Source organism: Callorhinus ursinus, unplaced genomic scaffold (assembly GCF_003265705.2).
Source record: "Callorhinus ursinus isolate GAN/ISIS: 27379988/994484 unplaced genomic scaffold, GSC_fseal_2.0 scaffold92, whole genome shotgun sequence".
Classification (NCBI taxonomy): Eukaryota; Metazoa; Chordata; class Mammalia; order Carnivora; family Otariidae; genus Callorhinus; species Callorhinus ursinus.
Window position 1 is genome coordinate 1,791,878 of NW_027397154.1, and position 18,846 is coordinate 1,810,723.

Sequence of the window (18,846 nt, forward strand, 5' to 3'; positions counted from 1 at the left end):
GTGCGTGTGCGCCCCCGGCTCTCGGCTCTCCTTCGCTCTGCGCTCTCCGCTCTCGGCGGGCCCGGGGCCGGCTGGGCCGCAGTCTCGGGGAGGCACTGCAGTATTTCTCCGCGTGACTTTCACAGAGAATGCGCCCCTTCCCGTGTTGCGATTCAGGCCAGAGTCTCTACCACATCCGTCCCCGGCTTAAGGACACGGAGTCAAAGCGAAGCCTCCTTCCCCGTCCGCGACCGATGGGACAGCTGAGGCCAGGAGGGCCAGTGACGAGTCTGGGGGCACATTAAGGACCACAGCCGTGTGGGGGTGTCATTCGTGGTCCGCCGAGATCCAGGGCTTCTGAAGATGGGGAAGGAGATGTCGCCCCTGTGGGGACGGATGGGGTGGGGGGTGGCGGGCGGGGGCGGGGGGGGGGGGGGGGGGGGGGGGGGGGGGGCCGGCGGCACCGCTGCCGGAGAAACGTATCCAAGTCTTAAGGACGCAGTTTCCTTCCTTCACATCGAATGAGCGCCAGACCCATGTGCGGAGGGAACGAGCCCATCCGCACCACCCGCTCCGAGGGGCTGGGACGCAGGGCTGCCCGCGGGACCACAGCGTGTTGTCAGCTCCTTACACCTGTTCCCGTTCGGGGGCCACAACTGAGCGCCTTCCAGGTTTGGGCCCAAAGCAAACCAGAGTTCTGGGGACAGGTGTGGCCTTCACACGGACCACAGCCTTGGTCTCCCCGTGCGCACGAGCTGTGCAGAGACTCCGGCCGACCCTGCCTCCAGGGCCCTTCTCGACGAGTGCCCCCCAGGAGCTATCCATTTCTTTTCCATCTGACGAGTGCCCTTGTCCGGCATCGATTACAGAAATTAAAGTTACCGCTCACCTTCAGAGGCTTGTACTGTCTTTCATGGCTCACAGGTCCAATTTCTCCAGCATCACCCCCGGTTTCCCAAATTTGCCAACCCTGGCCCCCAAATAGAGCAGAGAGACAAGACATGTTTGGAAACAACTTTCTTTACAAGAACCTTGAGTTCCTAAGGAGTCTGGCCTGGAGTGGGCTAGACCAGTGCAAATATTCCAGAAGCACAGACAAGGGAGGCCAAGGCCAACGGGGCGGGGGGGGGGGGGCTCTGGGGGGGGGTGGGTGAGTTGTCTTAGCTACAACTCCTAGACCTACAGTCCCTCAGGAACCGTGTGACACTCACGCTGGGCCCTCGGGCCTGTTGGGACAACACGGAAACATGCTAATTCTCGCTCCGGCCTGGGTGGCTGACAGCCGGCAGCTGTTGGGCTGAGGGACGCCGTGGCCGTGGCCCAGGCACCTGGAAGCAGAGGCTGAGAGCTGGAGCCGAGTGCACTCTGGGCCAGGGAGCGAATCAGATGCCCCTTGCTTTCCCTCCGCCCGCCTCGAGGCCCAGCCGTGCGGACGGCTCAGCTGAGCGAGTCGAGCGAGTGGAGGGGCCCCTTCCCTGCAGAACAGAGGCCTGGGGCTGGAGGAGTAGGAGTCGAGCCCCCAGGTCCTGCCCAGAGCACTCCCTGCCTCTCGCCCTTCCTGCACGCACAGCCTTCCTCTGCAGAGAAGGCCAGCTGGGAGGCTGCCTTGTCTTGTTTGCTTTCAAGTTTTCGATGACTCAGTCCAGCTGTTGCAGTATCAGACGCCTTGCCACCAAGAAACTGCTTTCCTCCTGTGGCAGCGCCAACCGTCAAAAGCGGTGTGGGCAGGCCTGCTCATCGGGCAGAGTGCTTTGCAGATGGAGACAATCCCGCCTGCTTCCTCAGCAGCCCCTCCCAAGCCCACCTTGCTCAGGCTTCGGTCCAGTGTGTGCACTGTCCTCTCCAGATTAGGGGCACTGAATGGGGCACCTGATACTGTCCAGAGACGGCCCCCCATGGAAGGGACAGGGAGCTCCCCTGGCAACACCAAGGTAGGAGAAGGGACGATGCTTGTCCCCAGTCAGGCAGCAATCTCCAGGCCTCAGCCCTCTAGCATTTTTGGTGACTTACTTGGACAACAGCCCCTTGGAAGAAGTACTCCAAGCAAGGACAGGCCCAGCCACGTGGCCCAGGCCACAGTGAGGAGCCCGGGAGAGCCAGAAGCGAGGGCCTCGGGCCGGCACCCCACCCTGCAGAGGGAGGGCTCCTTTCCGGTTGCTCTTCAGGCTCCTGGAGGCTTCCCCAGGGCTAGGAATCCACAGCAGGTCCAGGCATAATACAGGCAACTCTTAATTTGTTGCTCTAGGAGAGGGGATCTCCGCAGGGCCAAGACACCCACTCAGAAGGGAGGTCACGAGCCCGCTCCGGCAGGCCGGGAAACACGCCGAGGCACCTCTTGCCCAGTGGCCACCTGGGTGTCCACAGCCAGGACAGGGCGAGGTCCGCCCAGAGGCCCTGAGCTCACACCTGCGTCGGGAGGAGCTCAGCCCAGGAACGGAACGATGCTTTGCTGCGGGCACTCCAGACAGCAACAGCCATCAGACCCACCGAGTGGCCCCCAGAAAGTTCCCCTCAACTGCACTCCTCCAGTCCCCGGCTCCCCAGACTCCCACCCTGCTTCAGGGGACTCGGTTTGCTCAAGGAAGAGAGAGGGAGAGGAGGGGTGTGCGAGGAAGGCTGTCAGGACAGTCAGGTGAGCCCACCGCCCCCAGCTCTGCCCACCTCCTAGCCTGCACACCCATCAAATCTCCGCCAAGTACAGACTGGGCTTCTTCCTCCTCGCTACCGTCCCCATTCGAGAGATGGGGTCACTGAGGCCCAGAAAGGCAAAGGGACTTGCTCCCTGTGGCTGAGCGAGCAGGTGTGAGCCAGGACTGGAATCCAAACTGAGACCGTCTGGTCCCGTGGCCCACGCAGTGCGTCTCCCCCGACCTGTGAGCACTGCCCCCACCTCTGCTGCACCTGCAGAAGCAGGGGTCCAGCTGTGCTCCCGAGGACGGCATGGTCTGCGTCGGCCGGCCCTTCGGCTGTGCTGGGCCACCTGTTGGCACTGAAGACAGGCCAGGACCACAAATCAGAGCCAGTCACATGGCAGGGGTGGGGGCAGGAGGTCCATCAGAGGTCTGTTTCCTAGGCTAAGAGGCCAGGTGGCCCCCAGCTGGTCCCTGGGAGCAGGGTCAGGATACAGCCTCCACAAGCCCACAGGACGGAGGCAACGGCCGTGCTTTCTGAGGAGCCGGTGACGGCAACGAGGTTCTGCCCCCGCCCCGCTCAGGTCTGCTTGTGGGGTGCGGCTGGGCCAGTGCTGACTCTTTCCTGCCCAGCCCCCTCTGCTGCGGGCAGAAAGGCTGGGTCTGCTCAGAGCTAACAGCTTCACTTTCCTGACTCCAAACACCGGTCAGTTCAAGTGGGGAGAGACCACCGGAGGGCTTGCATTTTGTGCACAGTTGGAGGACGTGGCTCCAAGCAGGTCACCGGAAGGCTCCGAACTCAGGGGTTCGAAGCCCAGCCTGGCCTGCCTCACCCGGCCTGAGCAAGAAGGAAAGTGGGGGGAAGTCCAGGGGTGCAGGGACCTGGGGCTGAGCTCTGGAGCCCCTAGAAGCAAGGGGCTGCGGGGCTGGGCTGGAGGGCCCCCAGGGGTCTGACCACAGCGCCAGGTAAGCCCCTGGGCAGACCTGCCAGCCCAGAGGCCGTGTACTTAGGCAGGGGCCCTGGGACTCTGTCCCGACCTGGCCCCTTCCCCATCACACTTCCCTCAGAGGGGAAGGCCCAACCTCCATGCCCGACCAGCAGCACTCCCGCCCGGCTGCCGTAAGACAAGACAGCAGTGGGTCCAGCCTCCAGCCTCCAGCCTCCATGGTGTGCTGTCTGTCTGCCGCCAGCGGGGCTGGGAGGGGCTGGGGGTGGGGGACGGAGAGGCTGGGTCTGCGGCAGCGCCCCCCCAACCTGTAGCTCACTTGACCGCCCCCCCACCCCCCCGTAGCTCACTTGACCCCCCCACCTGTAGCTCACTCGCCCCTCCTCCGCCCAAAATGACTGTGTACAGAGGGCAAGGGGTGGAGCGGCACAGAGCGGGAGGGCCTCACTTGGAGCTGGGAGCTGAGTGGTCTGTGTGCAGGAAGGGAGCAGTGGAGTAGTTCTGGAAGAGAGGCTGCAGGAACATGCCAATGGTGCCAAAAACACAAACGAAGACAAAGATCCAAAGGAACAGGCGGTCGATCACCATGGCAACGTACTTCCAGTCCTCACTCACCTGGACAGAGGAGACAAAGGAGGCCGGGGTATCAGTCACATGATGCAGGACAGGAGTGAAATGGGAATAGGCAGGTCTCACCACACACACACACACACACACACACACACACACACACGTATGCACCCACCCATGCACATACGCGTGTACACATGCACCCCACTCCTCTCCCTCCATGACCCCACAGCGACTTTTCCAAAGCGTGGCTCCTAACTTGCCTGCTTAAAAGCCTCCAGCGGCCCCACTGCCTTCAGGGCCCATCCAAACTTGAAGACCCACCCACGACAAATACGCACCCACCTACTTACCATCCCCTTCCACCCTCTGACCCAGACTTACCAAAGCCCCATGTGTGCTCTCAAGTCTCTGTGCCTTTGAGTTTCCTTTCTGTCTAGAATTCTGGTCTTCCCTTTCTCTGCCTGGTGAACTCCTACACATCCTCTAAAGCCCAAATCAAATGTTACCTCTTCTCTGAAGTGATCTTTTCTGATACTCCTGATCAGCATGAACCACCGTCCTCTCTGGACTCCCTCAGCAGTGGACACATCTCGATCACAGTGTTTTTACTGCACTGTATTGCCATTTCAATTTGCATGTCTGCCATCCTACCCTGCCCCCGGCCAGCTACAAGTTCCTAAATGACAGGGACCCTGGCTGATTCACTTTGCAGTCCCAGCTTGTGCAACAGAGTGCCGGTAAATGGGTGTCCGGTTATCAAATGAATGGCTGGCTCCACAGGCCCCCATCCATCTGTGACTGCCTGGGGCACCCCATCCAACAGCAGCACCTCCAGCACACAGGCCCCAGAGGGTGAGCACTGGTCCCCAGATGCGACCAATCCATCGGAAAGAGGATACCGTCTGGGTCTGACAGCTGTCCCGGGGTCGGCCCCCCTTGAGCCTGAGTCAGGGCCTTTGCACACATTCATCTGGGGGCCCGGGAAGGAGACCGCTGTGCACCTTAATTCGGTCGGCTGCTGAGTAACAGCTTGCTCGTGTCTGCCGTGGGCCTGGCATCGTGCCAGGCATGGAGGTGTGACCAAGAGCAAGACAAATGCCGGCTGTGGCTTATTGTCCACAGAGGGAAAGGGACACAAATAAGCAAGAATAAAAAAATTATACACTGATGGGTGCTGATATGGAAACAAAGAACGGAGAGAGAGATACGGAGGGGAAGACACACTGTAGGGTGGTCTGGGATGGCCTCTTTGAGGAAGGGACACTGAAGGTCACGTTGCAACATGAGAAGGAGCCAGCTATGGGCGCCTGGGTGGCTCAGTCCTTAAGCGTCCGCCTTTGGCTCAGGTCAGGGTCCCAGGGTCCCGGGATCAAGTCCCGCATTGGGCTCCCTGCTCGGCGGGAAGCCTGCTTCTCCCTCTGACCCTCTCCCCTGCGTGTGTCCCTGCTCTCGCTGTCTCTCTCTCTCTCTGTCAAATAAATAAATAAAATCTTAAAAAAAAAAAAGAAGGAGCCAGCTATGGCCGGAACAAATTGAAGAAAGAAACAATCAGACAAACCCAAACTGAGGGCCAGCCCACACCCGTGAACATGTTGACGCTATGAAACACAGAGCTGAGAGACTGTTCCAGATCAAAGAAAAAGAAAAAAGTAGGACAACCGAGTGCAATCTGAGACCCCGCGTCAGGGTGGGGAGAGCTGCAAAGGGCATTGCTGAGAAAGCTGGAAAACCTTTCTTTAAAAAAAGATTTATTTATTTGTTTGAGAGAGAGCAAGCAGGTGCACGGGGCAGCAGTGGGGGGCAGAGGGAGAGAGAGAATCTCAATTCGGCTCCAAGCTGATGCAGAGCCAGACGCAGGGCTCCATCTCATGACCTTGAGATCATGACCTTAGCCAAAACCAGGAGTCGAATGCTTAACTGACTGCACCCCCCAAAAGTTTTCCAAAAGTTGGAAAACTTTTTTTTTAAGATTTTATTTACTCATTTGAGAGAGAAAGAGAGAGCATGAGCAGGGGGGAGAGGCAGAGGGAGAGGGAGAAGCAGGCTCCCCACAGAGGCAGGAGACCAACATGGGGCTCCATCCCAGGACCAGGAGACGCTTATCCCTGGAAAACTTTTCTAATATGGATTTTATATCAGTTAAATATATGATATGGATGTTGAATTTCCTGAATTTGATCACTGATCCTGGGTATGCAAGACAACATCTCTATTATCAGGACAAGACACACTGAATTATTCACGATAAAGGGTCACAATGTCTGCAACCTACTCTCAAACAGGAGAGCAAACATTAATAGTAATAATAATACTTTTTAAAAAAAATTTATTTGAGGGTGCCAGGGTGGCTCCGTTAGTTAAGCGACTGCCTCCGGCTCAGGTCGTGATCCTGGAGTCCCGGGATCGAGTCCCGCATCGGGCTCCCTGCTCGGCGGGGAGTCTGCTTCTCCCTCTGACCCTCTTCCCTCTCGTGCTCTCTCTCTCAAATAAAAAAAAATCTTTATTAAAAAAATACTAGCACCTACTTCTAAATAATTAATTAATTAATTAAAAAAATAATAAAAAATTTATTTGAGAGAGAGTGTGGGGGGGGTAGGGGGAAGTCGGGGAGGGAAAGAATCCCAAGCAGACTCCCCACTGAGGGCAGAGCCGGGGGCGGGGCTCAATCCCACAACCTTGAGATCATGACCTGAGCGGAAATCAAGAGTCGGATGCTTAAGGGACTGAGCCACCCAGGAGCCCCAGTAATACTTTTTTAAAGGAAAAAAAAGAAGGGCATTCCAGGCAGAGAGACCAATGGGTGCAGACATCCTGAGATAAGACAGAGCTTTGCTTGCTTAGACTAGTGGGCCAGTGACCTGAGCCAGAGAGGAGAACGCACAAGGTGAGGAGACGGCGCACATTTGGAGGAAGGAGAACAGAGCTGACTCGGGGAGACTTCCAGGAGATCCTGCCCCAGTCCGGGAAGAGCTGCGGGAGGCCTACCGTCCCGGGAGTAGCCTGGAGAGGTGAGGAGGAAGGGGACAGCTGGGAGGACTTTGGAGACCGCGCTCACAGGGCAGGACTTCCGCTGACTTGGATGGGGGGGAGGTGAGAGAGAGAAGAGTCAAGAATCACTCCAGGTTTTTGGTCTGAACCTCTGGGTGCACAGTGATGCCGTTTACTGTAAGATGGGGAGACTGCAGGAGAAGCAAGCCGGTGGTGGGGTTTAGATGGAGCACTGGGGCTTGGACGTGTGGTCTGAGATGCCAGTGCGGCGTCCAAGTAGGCCACTGCACCGAGCACCGAGCGGACTGCGGCAGGGGCGGCGGGGGCGCGACGCGCGGCTGAGCCCCAGCGCTGCCCGGCCACGTCTCCCTGGGCCTGTTCCCCCCTCCGCCCATCAGGCCCGTACCCTGCTCCCTGGCCAAGCCCCAGCTCCAGCCCGCCGTCCTGCCCTCCTGGGGAATGGAAACGCCAGGCTCTCAAGCCCCCACCCCCGCCCCCAGCGGTAGCGCTGGAGCCGCCCTTCCTCACCCCCAAACCGGAACGGCTGCATCCTAACGGAAACCCGGCCAGTCACCATGGCAACCACTGGCGAGCCGCAGCCTGGAACCGGCCGGTGTCCGAAGGCTGCCCGCTGGCCGCCACCGGCCCATGGCACTCTGCCCCTGCGCGGGCTCGGGGCTTCCCGGGGTCCCCCTCCGCGGCGGGCGCCTGGGTGCAAAAAGCCGGGTGTGCGCGCGGCGGGGGCGCTGCTCTGGGAAGCCCCTGCCTCCACCTGCCCCTCCTCCAAAACGATTTCACCAGGCCCTGCCAAAGGCGCTGAAAAGGGGTGTGACTTGGGCCTCTGCCCCCACCCATCTTCCACCGCCCCCATTCCGCGCCCCCGTGGGGCGCACGGGAGACCCGGAGCCCTTCGTGCCGAGAGCTGCGATCACCAGTCGCCAGCTCGGACTCGGGGGGGGGGCCAGCGGGGGTTGGGCGTCGGGGTCGCGGCCACCGGCTGGCCGCAAAGCCACCAAGGCCTCCCCAGGCGTCCCCGCCGCCCGTACCGACTCCAGCCTCCACGGCGCCGCCTCCCGGAAGCCCACCGGGGAGAGCCCGAGGAGGCCACAGCGGCCGCGCCACTCACGCTCTGGTCGTCGTCCTCGCTGCGCACGTGGTCCGCGATGAAGCGCACGCCGTCCACCGCCGCGCGGAGGCCGCAGCCACCCGCCCCCGCCCCGCCTCGCGCGGGCCGGGCGCGCGGCTCCCCGGGGGCTTCCCGGAAGAGGAGGGCACCCGCCTCCCGCTCGTGCTGCCGCCGCCGCAGGCGCAGGCCCTGGCGAGCGCAGCGGGGCCGCGGCTGTTGCATGAAGAGCAGCGTGGGCAGCCACTCCAGGAAGACGACCTTGACCCAGGGCGCCATGGTGTGCGTGCTGGGCGAGCGGTGGTGCACGTTGAGCACGCACACGCTGGTGACGATGGAGAAGGTGACGAGCACCATGGTGAACATGAGGTACTTGCCGACGAGCGGCACGTCCAGGGAGGTGGGCGGCACGATCTTGGAGATGAGCAGCAGGAAGACGGTGAGCGCCAGCAGCACGGAGATGCACAGTGTCATCTTCTCGCCGCAGTCCGACGGCAGGTAGAACACAAGGATGGCCAGCGAGGTGATGAGCACGCAGGGGATGATGAGGTTGATGGTGTAGAAGAGCGGCTTGCGGCGGATGATGAAGTCGTACGTGATGTCCACGTACGTGGAGTCGTCCGGGTTCTCGTTGCGCCGGCCGGGCAGCGCCACGATGTCCCACTCGCCGCTGGGGGTGAAGTCGTCCAGGCTGGCCACGTCGCTCTTGAGCACCAGGTCGATCTCCGTGCGGTCGTAGGTCCACGAGCGGAACTTCATGGTGCAGTTCTGCTGGTCGAACGGGAAGTGCTTCACCTCGATCTTGCACGCGCTCTTGTAGATGGCGGGCGGCAGCCAGAAGATGCTGCCATCGTAGGAGACCACGGCGTTGGAGTAGAAGGACACCTCGTACATGCCGTCCGCACTGCCGAGTGGAGGAGCGCGGTCAGCCCCGGCTCACGCGTTCCTGCACCCCACCCATCAACCCGGCCCTGAGCGGGAGGAAGGGATAGCCAGGCCGGAGGGTAACCGCCCAGGAGTCGACAGAGGTGGGGCAGGAATTGAGCAAGAAGGGGATCTGGGTGAGTTGGTGGTCAGGAGGCCTGTGAGGCCTTTTGGAAGCAGAAGAGGGTGGATGACGGGGGCTGTCTGCTACTTGTCATGCACTGTGCGAGCTGGTTGCTCCCCATGCAGAGGAGAGGTTGGGGGAGCCTGGGAGGCCAGAGTAAGGAGCCCCAGGCAATGAAGGGGAAAGGGGCAGGTGGGAGCAGGAGATGCACCCACTAGTGATTTAGGATCTTGGAGGTAAGTGGGATTGTTGCAGGAAAGGGGACGGAACCCAGAGGAGACACTGGGGCCTCCAAGTTCTTTGACCCTGAACGATCCTCCAGGAAAGGCTGTTCTTGAATCCATATAGGCACTGGGGCTGTCAACCCTTGTCTCTCTCCCACTGAGGCTCCCAACAATGGGACTCAGATTTGGTGGAGAGGGGACTGGGCATGGCCCAAATCACCTTGGAATCGTCTGGATTTTCCACATTACACCTCACTCGTCTGGGTCTGTCTGCTGCATACTGATTGTGTCTGTGCCAACAAGAAGTCCTTTCTGTCCCGCTGTGCGAGCTAACTTACTTTCCCTAAGACCCTTTCCCTCCCAGAGCACTCCTGTAGTCTCCTCCAACCTTCCCGTTGCTCCAAGGCCACCTACTTGTTGTATAGAACCACATCTGGGAGCCAGATGTGTTTGGAAGGGAGCCGAACTTTCTTCATGTTGTCAAACTCCTCAGGCTTCCAGGTGAGCCGATAGTCCTCCCATTCCTGGGAGAGGGAGAGAGGGAGAGAGGGAACCTTACCAACCCATGCCCTTGCTGAGACTCAAGGTCAAGGACAGGATGGGGGTGGGGGAGGAGGGGGGAGGCAATCTGGCTTGAGAGGGCTTGGAAAAGCCATCCCCTCCCCACAGTGACTTCCCTGCCCAGCAAATGTGGCTCATAAGATAGTTTCTCATTTAATTTGCACATCTAAGCTAAGCTATTAGAATCTACATTTTACAAATAAGAAAATGAATCTTGTAGAGTTTAACATGTTCAAAGTCACAGAGCTGGTGAGTGGAAGCACCAAGTCTCAGATCCAGTTATTTAGCACTCCAAAGTCTATACCTTTCTGCCTTTTTTGAGGAGATTAAAAGAGGGGGAAAGCACATGCAAAACAAACAAACAAACAAACAAACAAAACTAAGGAGGGAAAAGCAGACCAGGGATGTGCACTGGGCAGGAAGAGCACTAACCTGGGTCAGCCAAACATTGGTGGTCATGATCTGCTCCCGCTCGTGCTGCAGGGAAGAAAAGAAGCTGCTGAGAAGGCCCCTCAGCCTGCAGGCTCTCTACAGCCATCTGTGATCCTTCCCATACTCCCCAAGCCTGGGGAGCTCCGGGGGAGTAATTCTGGCTGTTTGACTTGAGTAGCTGGGCAGAGAGCGTGGGCCCCCACTCACCACACTAATGAGCTGGGCCAGGGACACCATGAGCTGTACCGTCACCTGCTCCGAGCCGTTGGTGGCTGGGCGGATGAGCTTGTTGTACCGGGAGGGATCCAGGAGATGCTCTACCAGCCGCTCCTCCGTGTCAGTGCCCGACACTCCTGGGTGGGCAGTAGGAAGAAAGGAAGTAGGCAAGGGGGGCCCACCTAGCATCCCACTCTCCCTAGGCAGTGGGGCAACCAGGCCGAAACGGGAGCTCCCACCTCTCCATCTCTAAGGATACAGCAAAATGCTTCAGTTATCCCACGGGGGCCCCTCACAGAGAAACGCTTCTCTGACATCACCGACCAGGGAGACCAGACAGCCTCACACAGATGTCTCCAGACTAAAAGCCCACTCTGCAGGGATTAGTGGAGACCTGCTCTTCTGCGAGGTCTCAGACTATAGTTTCAAAAGACTTGAGATTTCTTGTTTTCACAGCTTCTCCTAAAAGATCCCTGCAGTTCAAGGAGGGTTTTGGATGGTAGTGAAAGGGAACAGCTCTTTATTTCCCACCACACAACCTTTCTCCTCAGTCAGGGCCCATCTGTGTGTACAAGTAACATTATGCACCTCCACATGTGACTTGGACTGTGACCCCACCCCGCCCCCACCCTCAAAGGCACTGGGTTGGAGAGGAGAGCTGGGCTGCCTGCGCTGTGTGTCAGAACGTGTATTCAGTCCCCAGTTCCACACATATGGGAGCCCACCCCCCATAAGATGGCATGCAGGTGTGGGAAGCTCGTTTAGCTGTACAATCCCTTTGTACCCGCCCCTCCACAGACTCTCTCTCCTGCAGCCCTGCACAGCTGTACCCCCACCCCTCAGAGCTCCTTCCTGGCACTCAGCCTGGCAGAGCGCCTTCCCTTCCAAGTCTTCCGCCCCACCGTGTAAGAGAGTTGAGAAGTCACTTCTCTCCCCTTCCTGTCTTGCCCCTGTGGAGTGGCCAGAATCAGGAGCCCAATGTGGGGCACAGAAAATGATGGAGAGCTAAGGGAGGGTGCCCTTCCAGGTAGAGTTCTGGAGATGTTTCACGGGAAGTCAAATGGCATCTCAGCCGCAGAGTGTGCCCTCCTGCCACCCCAGAAGGCCTGGGGAGACTCCCTCCCCGTGCCCACGCCCTCCCCACCACCACTGCCCGGATCTCCCTCGCTTCCTTGCATCGCCTACTCCTTCGGGGATGTCCTCCTCCCAGCTCGGCCGCCCAGGCGTCCCCCTGCGGGCTCCTCCATCTCTGGGGATCCCCCTTGCAGCTTGGAGCCCAGTCCTTACCGGCGCGCAGCCCGAGGAGGCCGAAGCCCAGCAGCAGCGCCGCGGGGCCGGAGCGCAGGGCCATGCCGCGGGCGGGGCGCTGTCCGCGGTGCTGAAGGAGCGCCCGCGCCGCCGGAGGGGCCCTGCGCGCGGGCGGCCGCGGGCCGGCGGGGCTGCGGGGCTGCGGAGGGGAGCCGGCTTCTCGCTCGCCCCGGCCGGAGCAGGCGGACGCTTTCCCGGCTGCTTTTCCAGGGAACACAACTGGGACGGGGAGGGGGAGGAGTCTCCGCCCCGGAGGCGGAAGCGCCGGAGCCCAGGAAAAAAGGGGGTCCCAGGGTGGGACGTTCTGCTGCTCAGCTAGCTCGCCGGCCCGGGGAGTTCTGCAGCCCCGAAGTTGGGGCGGGACCTGGACTCTGCGAAGGGCGGGAAGAAGCAGCGCGAGCAAGACCAATAGGTCAGAACCCGCTTTGCACAGGGGCCAGAAGGAGGGGCGGGAGTCGGGAGGGGTTTCTGCAGTTCCCGCCCTCCTTGTTTGCTCTTACCAATCCAAACGATCCTGTTTCCTTGGAAGGCTCAAGATGCGGCTGAGAGAATGCATTTTAGGCCTTCCCAGAGATAGGGGGTTGTGGGTTTGCTATTTTTCAAAAGCAAACAGCTTTGGAGTCTGGAAACAGCACCCCCCACCCGTCCCCTTCTCTACCTCCATGAACTCCCTCAAAGGCCAACCTTCCTGCCCTCCCCCAGGGGGCCTGAAAAGAGGCTTTCTCGCCCCATTCCCTTCCACCCCAGTCTTTGGCTTCTGTGTAACAAAGGGGGTCAGAGGACCAGAGACCAAGCCCAAGAATGAAGCTAATGCAAAGAAGAGCAAACATGAGCCAGAGGATTCACAACTCAATGACATCTTTGCCCATGAAAGCCAATTAAGTCTTCCCTTTTCTCTTAGGTGGATTTTTGTCACTTACAACTAAGATTATTGACTAAAGCAGCCTTGTCATACGTCCAGGCTCTGAGTCCCTCTCTGCCTACTTCTTCAGCCTCATCTGGACCACTCCACCCAGCTCCACACTCCAGCTACTGGTGAGGTCTTCAGATCATGGACATTATCCACCCCAGCCCCTGCCCCATCCTCCACACTCCAGGGCTTTTTTTTTTTTTTAAAGATTTTATTTATTTATTTGAGAGAGAGAAAATGAGAGATAGAGAGCACGAGAGGGAAGAGGCTCAGAGGGAGAAGCAGACTCCCCGCCGAGCAGGGAGCCCGATGCGGGACTCGATCCCGGCACTCCAGGATCATGACCTGAGCCGAAGGCAGTCGCTCAACCAACTAAGCCACCCAGGCGCCCCACTCCAGGGCCTTTTAACCTGTCGTTGCTCCCTTGGCTCTTTTATCACCTCTGTTTCCCCTCAACCACCTTCTAGTCAACTTTGAACATTTCACAGAAATGTCACTTCCTCAAGGAAGCTATATCTGGCCAAGGACTAAGACAGTGCCCTGCTATATGTTCGCAAATGGTGTCCAGTCGATGAAAACCACCCTAAGGCAGTGGTTGCCTCTGCTGACAGATCATGAACCTGCACAGTGCCAGGCTTGTCATGAGGACTCAACAAATAAGAAAAGGGGCTCATGTAGGACCGACATCTTCTAGTGTGTAGGGGAAGATTCCTTCTTAAAAGCTCAGCTAAACCTTCCTCTATACCCAGTTCATCACACTCATTTGGACATGAATTATACTGTGGTCAAAGCTGGATTTCAGAAAGTCAGGATATTTATTTTACTTTTAAGTAAAATGATACTGAGGGCATGGTTTCTATGAAAAAGCTCCCTCCACCAGCCCATTGCCTTGAGACAATCAATGACTACTTTGCACCAGATATTAGCTGTTTTGTCCATAATGGCCCTATGTCCTTTCTAAGGCTTTCTCTTATCAGAGAATACTTAATGCTTTAATCAGTTATTGCCTGTTACTCTCAGTGATGGCTTACACACTGGCTTTATAGTGGGTGTCTTTTCTAAATTTTTGATTATGTGTTTATTTCTTTTCCTTACAAATATGCTGTATGTTTATTGTAAAAAATTAAATACATAATCAAAAATAAATAAATAAGTCCAAGAAACTGATATTTAAAAAAATAAATAAAAGCTCAGCCAAAAGCAACTTATTTAACATGTCCTCAGTTCCTGAAATTGAAGGGCAAAAACAAGACAAGTACTGGAAAAGGAGAAGTGAGTGGCCACAGGCCCTGTGATGCACACGGCAGTGGGCACAGACCTGCACAAGCTGCAGGACAAATGCATACATGTAATGATCTTCTAAGAACTAAAGAAATCTTGGAAGCGAGGAAAGGAGTGGAGAATAAAAGCCTTAAGGAAAAGAGAAGAAAGGTGTGCAATCACTCCATTTGGTGAGAGGGTCCGAGGTGGGAAAATGACCCACCTTCAACATTTCAGATCAACATTTGTTGGGGATCTACTGTTTTTCAATGATTGTATAGGAGTTGAGGATACAGTGATCAAAGCACCCAGCTACTAAGGAGGTCACAGTTTGGCGACAAAGACTTACTACACAGTGTGGTGACCACTCGGGTAGAGATATGAACAAGGTGCTACGAGGAGGGGAAGGTAATAGTTCCTGAGCATCTGCAGGAAATGGACATGAAACTGAGATTTCAAAGAGGGGGAAGCCAGCAAAACCGGGTGGCTTACAGGCATTTCAAAGTCCTGAACAAGAATGCCAGGGAGCTGTACACGCAGATGTCCTTAGTGCTTAGGATTTTTCTCTTTTGGTGGATGCAGAGTAACTGAGGAAGGCTGAGTGTTCTCCAGAGTGGTTGCTTGTTTCTGGGATGACGGACTGGAGGGTCATGGGCTCGCTTGAAGCCCTTGGCTGCTCCTGACGCTCCTTTAGGGCCAGTCCGCGTAGCCTGCTCACCTTGGCCTCTGTCTTCTCAGGTACCCCAGCTTTTGCTTCAAGCTTATTATTTTTTATTTTTTTAATATCTATTTATTTGAGAGAGAGAAGAGAGAACAAGCACGAGCAGAGGGGGAAGCACTCTCTCTGTGAGCAGGAGCCCGACACGGGACGCGATCCCAGGACCTGAGCCGAAGGCAGACGCCTAACCAACTGAGCCACCCAGGCGCCCTTATTTTTTATTTTTAAATAAAATATGAAATGCTTTATGAATTTGCATGTCAGCCTTGCACAGGAGCCATACTAATCTTCTGTGTATCATTCCAATTTCAGTCTATGTGCTGAGAAGCAAGCTCTACTTCAAGTTTAATTGCAGCTCGACAGAATCCTCCAAGTACAACCACCCGGTGGCCAAGCAGAGCTGGACCGACCTCCCACACGTCTCTCTCACAGCCTCCTCCCATCCCCACCAGAAAGGTGGTCAGGGAGAGAGAACGTCTGTCCCAGCCAGAACCATGCAGGGTGATGGACACATCTAGAAGGGTCAGCCTTGGGGCAAAATGTTAACCAGAAAAGTTCTGAGGGGATACTCCCATTGACTCTGATGGTAAGGAACATTGTCTCTTGTGAGGCACTACAATTAATGCTCTTTTCCTTTATTTATTTTTTTTAAGATTTTATTTATTTATTTGACAGAGAGAGAGAGAGAGCACAAGCAGGGGGAGCAGGCAAAGGGAGAAGCAGGCTCCACGCTGAGCAAGGGGCCCAATGCGGGGCTCGATCCCAGGACCCTGAGATCACGACCTGAGCCGAAGGCAGACACCTAACCCACTGAGCCAGCCAGGCGCCCCAAGTTATTTTATTTATTTATTTATTTATTTAAGATTTTATTTATTTATCTGACAGAGAGACAGAGAGAGAGGGAACACAACAGGGGGAGTGGCAGAGGGAGAAGCAGGCTTCCTGTGGAGCAGGGGCCCGATGCGGGACTCGATCCCAGGACCCTGGGATCACTACCTGAGCTGAAGGCAGACGCTTAACGACTGAGCCACCCAGGCGCCCCACAAGTTATTTTAAATTTAAAACTACTTCACTGTTAAAAACTATTACCAGAGTAATACATATTCATGAAAACCAATTGGAAAACACAAATTAGCAAAACAAAGTAGAAAAGATTCATGATCCTACCTCCTAGAAAAAAAGACTGTTAACACTTTACATATAAATATCGAATATATTTATACATTAATAAAAATATTTTATTAAATAAAATAATTTTATTTATTAAATAAAAAATCTATATAATAGCTATCTATACAAATAGGTAGATATTACATATCTCCAAATTTATGTGTATTTAGACATGACACACATACAAGACATATATAAATTACAAGTGTACAGCTAAATTTTCACAACATGAACACATCTATATAGTCCCACCCTGATAAAAAAATAGAACATTACCACCACCCAGAAGCCCCAATTATGTTCCCTCCCAGTCATCATTCCCTCCTCTTCAATAGGAACATCATGGAGGGAGGGCAGAGGGGGGGTTGCTGCTTAAGTTCAAGCACTTGACAGAGGTCATGGATACACAACACTGAATGTACTGAATGCCACTGGATCAGACACTTAAAAATGCTTACAACAGTAAATCCTATGTTACATATATTTTCCCACAAATAAAAAAAATGACTGAAAAAAGTAACCACAATTCTGACTTCTAACAGCACACATTGACTTTGCTAAATTTTATATAAAGGGAATCTTAATCTTTGTGTGGTTTTTTAGACATTATGTTAGTGAGATTCGTGGGCACTGCTGAGCACACTCCCCGTTCAAACACGCCCTCGTTCATCCACGCCACTGCTGAGGGACTTGTGGTGTTTCCTGTTTTGAATTATTAAAAATAATATACTGCCATGAACATACTTGTTCATTTTTTTTAAAGATTTTATTTATTGGGGCGCCTGGGTGGCTCAGTTGTTAAGCGTCTGCGTTCGGCTCAGGTCACGGTCCCAGGGTCCTGGGATCGAGTCCCGCATCGGGCTCCCTGCTCTGCAGGGAGTCTGCTGCTCCCTCTCCCTCTGCAGCTCCCCCTGCTTGTGCTCTCTCACCTGCTCTCTCTCACTCTCTCTCTCAAATTTAAAAAAAAAGAATTTTTTAAAAATTTTAAAAATTAAAATTTTAAAAATTTTTTAAAAATTAAAAAAAGGATCAATCTGTAAATCTAGACTTGTAACTTCCACTTACTGTTTCTCAAATACCTCTCTATGCCAGTGAGTGTTCTTTGGTAACTATTTTTAATAGTTGCAGTGTATTCCACTTCAGGTAAATTTCTGCACATTTTTTTTTTAAGATTTTATTTATTTATTCATGAGAGACAGAGAGAGAGAAGCAGAGGGAGAAGCAGGCTCCCGCGGAGCAGGGAGCCCGATGCGGGGCTCGATCCCAGGACCCTGGGACCATGACCTGAGCCGAAGGCAGACGCTTAACCGACTGAGCCACCCAGGCGCCCCGCATATTTCTTTAATAATTTCCAAGTGACATTGATGGATCAAAGATTTTTAAGTTTTTAAATTACTGATGTATTGGTAAAAACTGACCTCCTGCAGGCTTCATACTATTAGGGTTGCCCTGGGCCTTAGGCTAAGGCTCCGAGGCGAGCAACTCCACCCTCAGCCTAAGCTGAGCCCCCCGCACCCTCTGTTCTCCCTAACCTTTCTTCCCCATCTCCTTCTACTCTGAGGCCCAGTTCTTTCAGAATGTCCCCCCACTTCCATCTAAGTAACTTCTTTATATTCCTTCTTGGGAGTTATTCCTAATATCACCCTTCAAGGCCGTTACCGCTCCCGATCCCTGTGTTCATCACTCTGTATTACAGTTGATTTATGTGCCTCCAGGTTATCCATGGCTGTGCGCTCCTGAGGGCAGCATCAAGGGAGCAGCGGCTGTTGTGGAAGGAGCCTCCCCTCTGTGCCAGGAGTCACTGCCTCCCCGATGCCCCTACAGTTCCCCACAAAGAGCCAGTGCCCAGCACATATGTGTTGAGTCTGTGACAGAACACTGTGCTTCTGGGAGCAAGTCAAAGGAGAAAGCCGCTCACTGTGTCCCAAACAGGTGCATCTGCTCACTCTGGTAACACATACCCTTTTGGAGAAAAAAAAACCAAAAATCCCTACGTTCATTTTTAATAGAGCAGCCAGAATGACCTTTTAACATTTTAATCAGATCATGCCACTCCTAGCTTAAAATATGTCATGGTTTCCCTCTGCACTCTGAATAAAACCCGCACAACCTACCGTGGTCTCCGCAACTCAACCCCCGCTTTCGCCACTGGCCTCATTTCCTACCCTCTCTCCTCTCCTGAGACCCAAGGTATGCTGATCCTCCACTTTCCAAAAACTTTAAAAGCTCTTTACCAGGTGCACCATTCTAACCACTTTTCTCATGTTACGTCGCCCAATCTCCCAACAACCGCATGAGGTATAGGTGCGAGGACAATCTCCCTGTTGCAGGAACAGAAACCGAAGCACAGAAAGGCTGAGTAACTTGCCTGGATAAGGTCCTCCTTGATCTTAAAGCCAAGCCCAAGTTCCTAAACGTGGTTTTGAATATCTACCAATACTTAATCTCTGCCTGCCTCATCTGTGTCTCTCCCCAGACACAGCCTTCCTGCCCTTCCTCCAGCTTGCTATGGTCCTACCTCAGAACCCTCCCACGTGCCACCCTTTCCTCCAGGGACAGCGTCCAGCCCTTCTCCTCCCTGAGGAATGCTACTTATCCTTCAGGATTCAGTGCGCCGCTTCTTGCGGGATCAGGGCTCCAGTCTTGCCCTCTGAGGCACGTCCCATAGCTGCGATGAAGTGCCCGCCTTATGTCCGCCCTCCCACCGGGCTGAACGCAGGGTCGGACGCATTCACTGCTACCAACCATGTGGCAGGTGG

At 55.1% G+C, this 18,846-nt stretch overlaps 1 protein-coding gene, 1 long non-coding RNA gene and 1 other non-coding gene across 3 annotated transcripts; 1 reads left to right on the plus strand and 2 right to left on the minus strand.

Moving 5' to 3' along the window:
* Nucleotides 1-603: 603 nt before the first annotated feature.
* On the minus strand, nucleotides 604-12,197 carry CHRNB2 (cholinergic receptor nicotinic beta 2 subunit). The gene is made up of 6 exons (XM_025858918.2): nucleotides 12,009-12,197; nucleotides 10,713-10,858; nucleotides 10,506-10,550; nucleotides 9,927-10,036; nucleotides 8,244-9,144; nucleotides 604-4,171 (listed from the first exon to the last, which is right to left on the minus strand). Exons 1-6 carry the CDS (start codon nucleotides 12,070-12,072, stop codon nucleotides 4,001-4,003), a joined length of 1,437 nt encoding a protein of 478 aa, XP_025714703.1. The 5' UTR covers nucleotides 12,073-12,197; the 3' UTR covers nucleotides 604-4,000.
* A 94-nt stretch (nucleotides 12,198-12,291) lies between these two features.
* Nucleotides 12,292-15,128, plus strand: LOC141371747 (uncharacterized). The gene is made up of 3 exons (XR_012376943.1): nucleotides 12,292-12,441; nucleotides 12,931-13,064; nucleotides 14,999-15,128. It is a non-coding gene; the product is annotated as an uncharacterized lncRNA (long non-coding RNA).
* Nucleotides 15,129-15,146: 18 nt separating this feature from the next.
* On the minus strand, nucleotides 15,147-15,252 carry LOC112813796 (U6 spliceosomal RNA). The gene has a single exon (XR_003205577.1). It is a non-coding gene; the product is annotated as a U6 spliceosomal RNA (small nuclear RNA).
* Nucleotides 15,253-18,846: the final 3,594 nt, after the last annotated feature.

Bases quoted from the DNA above. Each gene is read 5' to 3' on its own strand.
- CHRNB2 (XM_025858918.2), bottom strand. From the start codon at position 12,072: ATGGCCCTGCGCTCCGGCCCCGCGGCGCTGCTGCTGGGCTTCGGCCTC. The intron at 9,145-9,926 runs GTAGGTGGCCTT...TCCACTCGGCAG, and splicing joins GATGTGGTTCTATACAACAA to TGCGGACGGCATGTACGAGG. The intron at 4,172-8,243 runs GTGAGTGGCGCG...TCCTCTGTCCAG, and splicing joins GCGAGGACGACGACCAGAGC to GTGAGTGAGGACTGGAAGTA.